General features: G+C 41.8%; 1 protein-coding gene across 4 annotated transcripts in view; it reads left to right on the forward strand.

Annotated features, from left to right (window-relative positions):
- Nucleotides 1-1,877: 1,877 nt before the first annotated feature.
- LOC110112030 (E3 ubiquitin-protein ligase At1g63170-like) overlaps nucleotides 1,878-11,543 on the forward strand; it is a 17,733-nt gene continuing 8,067 nt past the window's right edge. Inside the window, exons 1-2 of one of the 4 annotated variants that reach the window (XM_028701068.1) lie at nucleotides 1,878-2,107; nucleotides 2,199-2,745. In XM_028701068.1, coding sequence (XP_028556901.1) covers nucleotides 2,330-2,745 — 416 coding nt within the window. In that variant the 5' untranslated portion in view covers nucleotides 1,878-2,107; nucleotides 2,199-2,329. Of the gene's footprint in view, nucleotides 2,746-11,543 lie in introns of all 4 variants that reach the window. The other 3 variants (XM_028701067.1, XM_028701069.1, XM_020844107.2) reach the window with 3 other exon arrangements.

Consider the following 11,543-nt stretch of genomic DNA (forward strand, 5'->3'; position numbering starts at 1 on the left):
GTGATAATTTTGTTGAAAGGCATAATAATTTATTCTTTGAATGTGAGTTTACATTTTATTTTATTTCTAAGTTAATTCCTTGTTTAAAGCACTTCATTCTTAAGTCTACTCTCTTACAAGTTTTTTATTTTATTTCTGATTTAGATGTGTCTAAGGATGTTAAGAATATGTTCTTTTTTATTGTTTGTTGTTCATTATTTTTTTTTTTTTCTGGAGGGAAATGAATGAAAGGAAGTTTGGCGGTAATTGCAATAGTTTGGATTTGACTTATTGGTTGATTAAGCAAGCTATTTTTGCTAAGATTTCTTCATGGAAATTGTTTAACGAGGTAAACTATTTTCTATCATAAATTTGGCGACTTGTTAGTTTTTGGAAGAGACTATGATGTGCTAGTAAAAAAATTTAACCGTGGACCTAGGGATGGCTGTTTTGACAACCGATAATTCGATCTGGATGGTCTATTCTAGCAACCAAGATTTTTTGTTTTTTTATTTTTATTTGCATTCAATTTGGATAGGTTGGACTTGGATGGCAATTTCTTTATGGGATTGCCTGGTTTGTTCTTCTTTATAAGGGAGCGGATAAAAATTTTAACCTTCATGAGTCTTTTAGTGGTTTATTTTTGTTGCTTGGTTTTCTTTTGTCCCTTAACTTCTATCAGATATTTGGCTGGTTAAAGAATTGAGTTTGGGTATGCTGTTGATTTTTAAGACTGGATGCAAATTCTTGATGGCTATAAGGATATTTTTGGCTTTTGGTTCGTTTGTTGGCTGATCTTTGATCTTTTTGTTTGGAAGGTTTTAGTTGAATAATGAAGGCAGGTATTGATTCTTGGTGGTTGCAAGGATTAAGAATGTCTTTTTGTTCGTTTGTTGGCTAGTCTATGGGATGTATTCGGAGATAAATCCGGACGCGCCACATCACTGGGACGTGCCATGTAACCGGATGCACTGGGCCCCGGTGATGTGGTGCGTCCGGATTCGTCTCCGAACACGTTCGGATTCCACACAGAATAATTTTTCAATCTATGGACTTTTTGTTTGGCAGATTTTGCTGGAGAATGATGCCATGTATTGCTATTAAGCTCTTGTTATGAGAATGCTGAAGGATGTTCAGTTCGTTTCATGGATGATCTCTAACATTTTGATCTGCATGAGTCTTTAGGATCGCTTTGGGTTGGATGGATAACTTTGCTGTTTTAGCTTTGTGGTTTATTTAAGATGTAAAGACTTGTATTTCTTTGTTCTTTTTGGGAACTTTTATTTGGTCCGGTGAACGTATGTAGAGCTACATTTGGCCGGCACTAAGATCGCAGGCACAAAACGAGAAATACCGAGCAATACCAACAATAACGAGAAATATCATTATGTGAAGACAATACCGAGAAATACCGAGCAATACCGAGCAATCTCAAAAAATACCGAGTTTTTTCTAGAAAAACTCGATATAAAAAAAACTCGGTATTTTTTGGGATTACTCGGTATTGCTCGGTATTAGTCTTCACAGAGCGGTATTCCTCATTATTATCAAACAATACATAGCAATACCGAACAAAAATCGAGTAACAATTCTCTGACCGAATGTAGAGCTACATCCGGTCAAAGGACGTAATAAAAGTTCCTTTTTGGAGAGTGATTTTTCAGTTTTTTTTGCATTTTTTGTTTGGATAGGTCATTAGATTTTTTTCTATTTAGCTTGAAAGCTTAATTTCTAGTAATCAGGATTTATGAGTTTTTCTAATTTTTTTTTAATTATCTTGTAATATTCACTTTGTATCTTTAATTATTTTAATATTGGTCTACTTAAAAAAAATAAAAAAAAAAAACCGCCTCGGTCTTCTGGTTTTTTTTTATTCCGACCAAATTACCAGGCCGCCACGACCGGTTCGCTGCCGTGGAAAATTCGAAAGGGTAACCGCAGTATTCTAAATTCCTCGGCTCCTCGTCCGGATATCTGTTACTCCAATCCACTGCTGCCTCCTTTGAGGCAAAACGATTTCTTCACCACTTAGAGGAGGAATAAATCATGCAGCTATTCGCGATCTGATGGCTTAGGGCTTCCACATCTCTCACACAGTATGTGTTTTAGGGCTTTACACTGACTTTCGGTAACATTTGCTCAATTACTCTCTTAAATTGTTAAATTGGTTCTTCCTTCGATCCATATGTCGGCAACGAGGACGCTCAACCCGCTTACAGGAGCCACCATTGATCCGGCGCCGCTGCTCGGGGCGCGTGCCGGGGGCGGGTATGAGCGCGGATTGCGACCGTTGCCGCGGCCGAGCTTGAGGGGAGCGGCACGGTTTCTGCGGAGGGCCAGCAACCGCCGAATGATGAGGGAGCCGTCGATGCTGGTGAGGGAGACGGCCGCAGAGCAACTAGAGGACCGGCAGAGTGATTGGGCGTATTCAAGGCCGGTGGTTTTCCTCGACATCTTGTGGAACATGGCGTTCGTCGTAGTAGCTGTTGGGGTTTTGGTTATGAGCCGAGAGGAGAGGTCAACGATGCCTCTGAGGCTGTGGATCGCTGGGTACGTGCTACAGTGCGTGGTTCATATGATCTGCGTTTGTGTTGAGTATCAGAGGAGGCATCCCCCGCGGCAAATGGGATCCGGGAACAGTGGGGACGGAAGCTTGGTGGTCGCGAGTCGCGGTAGCTCTGATCCAGGCTCTCCAATTGATTTAGAGGGAGGTGTGGGAAACGGAAATTATGATTTACAACGAGATCAGGATGAAGAAGGTACAAGGTGAGGAATTATTGCTCAAGTTACATTGATGCATTGATGCTTTTTATTCGACAACTGTAGTTTTTAATATATTAAATTTTATTATTAGCCCGTTATTGTACGCGGATTTCATTTCTACTTTGAGTTAAATGTTTAGATATCAGTAACATTAGTACTACAATGAGTGTGGATATTTTTTTTTTCTGCCTTGAGTTGAAGGGTTTTTTCATGTGTACCATGACATCCTCTATTTCAGTAGTTGGCTTTCTGGCTTGCCCATTACGTAAATAAATACATACCCTCTTGAATGTTGGGTGTCTATTTGCATGACAAATTCAGATTCAGGCATTGATTGCATCAGTTATATTTGAAAACCTAATTCAAAAGTTTATCTACTTATCAGCTTTTTTCCCTTCTTTATTGGGTGAATTGAAACATTCTCATATTTTGGAGTTGATGTTTTAACCATCTACAAAATTTTACTACTCTTTACTATAGTGGGCCTATGCCAGCTTAGTTTACGACTTATTCTTTGAATCTAGTAGTGTTTAATGAGCTTCGTAGAACAGTTTTTCTTTGAGGTTTTTTTTTCTTCCACTGATTCTTTGAATCTAGTTGTGTTACAATTAATTTTGTATCATAACTTCTTGAAATCAATGCGTATATTTTGGAAACGTTTATGCTTCTTGTGATTACTTTTGTCATATGCACATTGTGATCTAGGAGGCTCTAAAGGCAATAAAAACATACTTGCATAATATCACATTTGCAGGACAAGCTAGTCTGAATGATGCCACACAAAAAAGACCTGCCACCTTTTCTCTCTACTCCATCTAGCTGGCCGCTAAAGCTTGGATTAAGGAGGAATTTCAAATGTTCATAAGGGGGAGGAACAAGGAGCATGAAACAACATTATGCTTAAGAGTACGTTAATGGGATGACATTACCATTAGTAAGTGGGAGGAATATTCCTCCATTAGTTAGATTTGTAGTTAGTTAGGAGCTAATTTTGATTATTTATTGTATTATCTTTTCTTTTATAGATAATAATCTATATATTAAGATTTTTATTCATGAAAGAAATTGAATCAAGAAGCTATTCCTCTCTCCCTTCCAACTTAGCCCCTCTCCTCTATTTCTCCATAAAGAAGCAAGCCATGGATATCTTTCATTGTCTTTCCCTGAAACTCTCTCCTTTAATTCCCTATCTACTTGAGGCCATATGGAGCTAGAAGAATTATTTGCAATGCAAAATAAAGAACAGCCAGAAGAACCGAAGGAAAAAAGTAGGACCAAGGGCCTAAGTTCAAAAAGTTAAATATCTAGAGGTTGTGAAGTTAAATGTTATACTTATTTCTACTTTAAAAATCTATTACTTTGTCTTGATGAATGTATTCTAAACCTCAAATCTCTATGCCCCACTTTACCCAAAAGTCTTACATCATATCTTTAGTGAACCCCTTGGAAAAGGTGTAATCTTTTGGGCTGACTCATTTGAGCTCATCGAGTCAAATAAGCTTTGGGAACTTAACTTTTTACTACGACCTTTATTATAGTTTGTTGAGTAAGGAGAGCTGTCAGTGACTTGATTATATGTATGCTTGTTAAGTTTAACCTTATACACTCGCTTGAACCCTAGCTTTGAGCTGTAGAAAAATTTGTGCTGCTCTAACATGGCTTATTAAAGTTACGACTATGAGTAATTTTTATTGGCCATTAGAGTCTTGATGTGTTGAAGAGATAATGATGAATACAATCAAGAATTGCATGAAGAAATTAATGATTTATGAACTTGCGAAGTTAAATATAAATGGATGTATGTCAAGATAGATCGTCAGAAAATTTTCATGGAAGAACTTAGCAATGTCAATGGATTACAATTAAAGCACAAGAGACTAACAAAATTACACTACCAAATAAATAATAAACAAATGGCCATTAGCATAAATCCACGGTTTAAGATCTAGATCCTTCACCTCGAAGTCCCTCACTTACACTCTTGTTGTCGCTCGGCTTAGCGAAAGAGGATTGCACACAAACTTAAGGATACCACTAATAAACAAGTGACGCCGAGGGGACTAGTCGTCGGGAAATGAGCCGGAGTTGGGGGAGCGGGTAGGCGTTTGATGATGGTCCACTCGTCTGCCGATAGTTGCTTGTCGAGGATGTCCACGAGATGTGAAAGGATGCGGTTCAAGTAGTCCTCGACGGTGTGGTCGAATCCGAACCCAACGTCAAAGAATGGCGATCGGGTGACGTCGATGTCTCCTTGATAATCGAACACAAATCCGTGGTCACACTCCGGATCAGCCATGCATGACCATGGGGAATCCTTATCGTGTGTAGGAACGTTGAGGAGGGGGAGCTATCACTTGGGAGGAATTCGGCCCAAGAGGGAGGGAGGGAAGATGGCTCGGGTAGGATGAAGGGGAGAAGGGGCGGGTGGGCTAGGTAGAGGCTTGGGAGAGATAATTAGAAATCTGAATTTACGAGAATAAATAAAATACAAAATAAATCATAAATAAAGGCTCTGGATCGTAGCCGTCGATCTGCGTCTCCGACGATGGTACACATGTCAAAATCTGATGTCCTCATCATTCTCCCCAGGTAGGAGAAAGCTCGATCCCGTCGAGCAAGCATCTCTAGAAATCTCGTACCACTCTAGTAGGTCAGGGTCCAATCTCTACAGCTCATCCCGGTCGATCCACACGTTCTCCGTCTCCGGCTTTCCTGCCTGTTGAATTAGATACCTTTGGCGACCACCGTCTTTAGTGGAAATGATTTCATCGCTAAGTATTGTCTCAATCCTCTCCGCAGTAGGTAAAGTGGGAATGTTTGGAAGTGGAGGTAGGCTTGGGATCTCACCAGATAGGATCACACAAGGCTCATTATGTAATGGATTGGTGGGGTTAAACTTTGGATCCTCATAAGCTACAAAATCTTCAATATTAAATGTAGGATTAATGTTAAAACCCTCGGAAAAGTCTAGCATATAAGCATTACTATTTATTTTAAATGTTATTTTGAAAGGTCCTGCTCTTCTTGCATGTAACTTCTTGACGGTCCCTTGCGGGAACCGTTCCGGACGAATTTGAACCATCACAAAGCCTCCTACTTCAAATTCTTTAAATCGTTTCTTGAGGTCCGCATTGTGTTTATAATTAGCATTGCTTTGTTCAATTTTCTTTTTAATTTCTTTGTGCAATTCTTGTAGATACGATGCAAATACAGATGCAGACTCGGATGTTCTAGACTTAGGACCCATGGGAATTAAATCTATAGGTTGCCTAGGTTGGTATCCGTATATAATTTCAGACGAACTCAGACCCGTGGTTCGGTTAACAGAGTTGTTATAGGCAAATTCAGCAATGGGTAACTTAGAATTCCAATCTCTAAGGTTTTCACCTACCAAGGTCCTTAAGAAGTTTCCTAAGCTCCTGTTAACAACCTTGGTTTGCCCATCGGTCTGGGGGTGGAAGGCTGTAGAAAATTGTAGTTTTGTACCCATCTTGTGCCACAGAGTTTTTCAAAAATGACTCGTAAACTTAACTTCTCTATTGGAAATGATGGTTTTTTTGTAAACCATGAAGTCTAACTATTTCGTCAAAGTAAAGCTTAGCGACCCGAGAGACGTCAAAAGTTTTAGAACATGGTAGGAAATGAGTCATTTTTGAGAACCGATCAACAACCACACAGATAGAATCGTGCTTCCTAACAGTCTTAGGCAAACCCAGGACAAAATCAATACTTACATCCTGCCAAGGGAAATTGGGTATGGGGAGTGGAGTGTAGAGTCCCGTGTTCTGCTTGCGTTGTTTGGCAAGCTGGCTGGTGTGACATCTCCTTAAAAGTTTACTAACGTCACGCTTAAGACTAGGCCAATAGAATCGATTTTCTAAGGCGGCAATAGTCTTGGATTGTCCAAAGTGGCCAGCTAAACCTCCTGCATATAATTCTCATACATGGTATTCACGAAGAGACGTTTGGGGAATACAGAGCTTTTGGGCCTTAAATAGGTACCCATCTTCCACTAAGAAATCATTGATAGTACGCTCATGTCCGGAAGTCAAACGAGAATAGGTCTCACTAAAATCAGGGCAGTCTTTATAGTCTTCTTTAAGGCGCTCGAATCCAATCACTTCAGTTCTCATTTCTTGAGTTATCAACATCCGACGGCTAAGGGTGTCTGCCGCTTTGTTTTCAGCCCCGGCTTTGTGCCGGATGGTGTAGGTGCATTCTAGGAGGAATTCGACCCAGCGACCATGTCGTGCATTGATCTTCTTTTGCGAATTTATGTAACGCAGGGCTTCGTGGTCAGAGAAGATGACAAACTCTTGGGACAACAAATAGTGTCTCCAATACCTAAGGGATTGAATGTTAGTATAAAACTCCTTATCGTAGGTGGAGTACCGTTGTCGGATGTCATTCAACTTCTAACTAAAATACGCGATGGGATGTCCCTCTTGTGATAGAACTCCTATACCGATCCCCGATGCGTCGCAAGTTGCTTCAAAAACTTTTGAAAAATCGGGTAGATGCATAACTTGAGCTTCTACCATTCTCCTCTTTATCTCCTCGAAAGCCTTAGAGGCAGACACAGTCCATTGAAAATCTCCTTTCTTGAGGCAGTCGGTTATGAGTGCCACTATTGTGCTAAAGTTCCTAATAAACCTCCTATAGAATGTGGTCAATCCATGGAAACTCCGAACATCTCTAATAGTCTTAGGTTCAGGCCACTTGTTGATTGCTCGTACCTTCTCGGGATTGGCTGAAATTCCTTGCGACGATATTATAAACCCTAGACGCTAGTTGTGAGGAACTTACATTTCTTGGGATTTGCGTAGAGTTGCTCCTTTCTCAAAACATCACAAACTTGGCCTAAATGGTTTAGATGTTGGTCCACCGAACTGCTATAGATTAGAATGTCATCAAAATAGACTATGACGAATTTTCCAAGGAATGAGCGAAGGACTTGGGGTCATTACTCTCATAAAAGTACTAGGGGCGTTGCTGAGACCAAACGGCATAACCATCCATTCATACAGTTCATATTTAGTCTTAAATGCCGTCTTCCATTCGTCCTCATGTCGAATCCTAATATTATGATATCCACTCTTAAGGTCTATCTTTGAGAAAAGGTTTGCTCCTGTCATCATGTCAAACATGTCATCTAAGCGGGGAATAGGGAAACTATATTTCACAGTAATCTTGTTGATAGCGCGACTATCAACACACATCCTCCAAAAGCCATCCTTCTTAGGAGTTAGAAGTGCGGGAACAACACCAGAACTTAGGCTCTCTTTGATGAACCCCTTTTGAAGTAGTTCATCAACTTCTTCTTTTAGTTTGGCGTGCTCTTCCAGGTTCATTCGATAGTGGGGAAGGTTGGGTAAAGAGGCTCCGGGTACTAAGTCTATAGCGTGTTGGATATCACGCAAAGGTGGTAGATGGTTAGGGAGGTCCACTGGAAAAACATCTGCAAAAGTGTCTAGGAGGGGTTGGACTTCTTCAGGGATAGGTTCTCCTAGTTTCGGGTTGACCTCTCGTGCCACTAGGGCGTACAAAGGGGCTCCTTTACTTAGTTTAACATCAACTTCCTTAGCAGCTAACAAGCTCAAACCTTCGCTAGGTTTAACGGGGATAGGTTTAGCATTAGTTTTGTTGGGTTTAGGTTGGGAGGGAACTAATTTATCTTTTTGCCGTTATGCTCAAACACGCAGGTGTTTGTCCTCCCATAAATGTGCACGTCTTTGTCGAATAACCAAGGGCGACCAAGAATAATTTGCCCCACGTCCATTGTCAACATGTCGCACCAAATATTCTCTTGATATCCAACGAACTCGAGGGGAATAAGTCTTCTATCTTTTATCTCCATGGAAGTCCAGTTAATCCAGGCAACCTTATAAGGATTTGGGTGGGGTGTCGTCTTTAAGTTACATTTGGAAATCATAGCGGAAGGGACAGCGTTGATGCAGCTTCCACTGTCGATGATGACCTTATAGCTCTTATCTCCAATCTTGATAAAGGTATGAAAAATGGAAGTCCTACACCAGTCATCACTCGGCTTTGGTTGGGAAAACGCACATCTAACGACTTGTAGATTAACATGGTGATCTTCATTGAAGGAGTCTTCTTCCTCATCAACGTGATGAACTAAATTAGTCTCGGGCTCCTCCTCGTTTTCATCAACTTCTTCAATTATGGTGACCTTCTAGGGACTAGAACATTGTGAGGCAATGTGCCCATACCCTTGACACCTATAACACTTGGTTCTAGAAGTGGCTTTGGGAGTGTCACGCTTGGGGGTCCTACCTCTAAAATTAGGGGTGTCAATTCGGGTCAACGGGTCGGGTTCGGGTCGAACCCGGAACTGACCCGGCACTGTTCGGGTCAACCCGAACCCGACCCGTTTTTAAAAACGGGTCAGGTTTCCGGACCCGAACCCGACCCGATTCGGGTCCGGGTCAACCCGACCCGACACGAATGACCCGGAATTGACCCAAAATTGCAAGTTTTCGGGTCAAAAATCGGGTCAATCTTCATTTTTCGGGTCAAAATCGGGTCAAAAACGGGTCAAACTCGGATTTTCGGGTCAAATATGAGTTTTCGTGTCACTTTCGTGTCACTTTCGGGTCAATTTCGTGTTTCCGTGTCAACCCGAACCCGACCCGATTTTTAAAACGGGTTGATTTCTTCAACCCGAACCCGACCCGTTTCGGGTTTGGGTTGACCCGAACCCGAATTTTTCCAGGTCGGGTTTGGGTCGTGTTTCGTGTCGTGTCAAAAATTGACACCCCTATCTAAAATCAGGGCTAGGTGGAGCTGGGCTAGCAGTTGGTCGGTTAACTATAGAGGTCGTGGGTCGGTTTTGGGGTTGGCCGGAGGAAGCTCTATAAGGGGTTGGGTGGGAGTCAAACTGCTTGGTGTGGGAATGGTTTTACTCCTCGAGGTCAAGCACTAAACTGTAGGTTGCTTCTAACGTATCAACTCTCGTGAAAAGCTCGTTACGGAGATCTTCCCTAAGGCCAGCTCTAAACATGGATAGAAGTTGAGCAGGGGTAGTGGATTCTTCGCTATTACAACAAATCATGAAGTCATCGAAGGCAGAGATGTAATCTTTCACGGGTTTTCTTCCCTGAGTCAGCCTATTCCATTTATATAAGAGCTTAGGATAGTAAGACGGAGGGAGGTACTTCCTCTTGTGCTCTTGCTTCATGGTTTGCCAGTCGGTGATAGGGTGCTCACCTCGAGCTTCACGCATGTTTTCAAGGTTAGTCCAAAATTGATTAGCTCGACTTGTAAGCTTCATCTCAGCAAATCTAACTTTCCTAACTTTCAAGATGCTATACATTTGAAATAACTATCCATCTCTTTAAGCCAATCTAAGAAGACTTGAGGGTCGAGGGTGACATCGTAGGAAGGAGCATCTATTCGGATGTTCTTTAGCAGATGAGCGTCGTTATCTCTTCAAGTGGGTTCATTTCCTGCGGGGTCCTGATTGGGTCTATTGTTATGACAAAGTGGGTGAATACGGCCTAGAAGGGGTGTAAATTGTGGGGTGTCCTAACCGCTCAATATTGTCAAGTCGCTCACCCGTTTGGCGCCTAAAGTCTGCTAAGTCGGTCTGGGTGTTCCGGATTTGTTGTGTAACCATTCCAAGATGGCCCACGATTAGGTCTAAGGTTGCTTGGATGTGTTCCGGATCCATGGTTGAATGCTAGGGGACACTAGGGAAGGTAACGGGGTGGTGGACAGCACCTAGACACTAAGGAAATATGCTTCTAATGTCTCTAAATGATGCTGAAATGAACAAGACAGCAAACTACAGTACTTAAACACAAACCTAGACTCACCTATATGCCACTAATTGGTGCAGGAAAACTTGGACAGCAACCAATAATATTTGTTTAAGCATCCTAAGTAATTAGGGATGTAGTTGTGATAAGGACAGCACTTAAACAATGAAGTAGACTTGCTTAAAATGATGAAAAACGGTGCAAGAATTTACTGGACAGCCGGGAAAACAGTGAAATAAAATTAATTAAGCAATGGTATGCTTGCAACAAACACATGGTTGGTTAGGTAGACTCCTAGGATGTTTTCTAGCATATATCACCTATGCCTATCATGCTTTGATACCAAATATGATGTAATACAATCAAGAATTGCATGAAGGAATTAATGATTTATGAACTTGTGAAGTTAAATATAAACGGATGCGTGTCAAGATAGATCGTCAGAAAATTTCCATGGAAAAACTTAGCAATGTCAATGGATTACAATTAAAAGCACAAGAGACTAACAAAATTACACTACCAAATAAATAATAAACAAATGGCAATTAGCAGAAATCCACAGTTTAAGATTTCCTTCACCTCGGAGTCCCTCACATATGCTCTTGTTGTCGCTCGGCTTAGCGGAAGAGGATTGCACACAAACTTAAGGATGCCACTAATAAACAAGTGATGCCGAGGGGACTAGTCACCAGGAAAGAAGTTGGAGTTGGGGGAGCGGGTAGGCGCCTGGTGATGGTCCACTCGTCTGCCGGTAGTTGCTCGTCCCACGAGATGGGGAAGGATGCGGTTCAAGTAGTCCTCGATGGTGTGGTTGAATCCGAACCCAACGTCAAAGAACGGCGATCGGGTGACGTCGATGTCTCCTTGATAGTCGAACACAAATCCGTGTTCACGCTCCAGATCGGCCATGCATGACCATGGGGAATCCTTGTCGTGTGTAGAAACGTTGAGGAGGGGGAGCCGTCACTTGGGAGGAATTCGGCCCAAGAGGGAGGGAGGGAAGAGGGCTCGGGTGGGAGGAAG

The sequence above is a fragment of the Dendrobium catenatum genome, unplaced genomic scaffold (assembly GCF_001605985.2).
Source record: "Dendrobium catenatum unplaced genomic scaffold, ASM160598v2 fragScaff_scaffold_1638, whole genome shotgun sequence".
Taxonomy (NCBI): Eukaryota; Viridiplantae; Streptophyta; class Magnoliopsida; order Asparagales; family Orchidaceae; genus Dendrobium; species Dendrobium catenatum.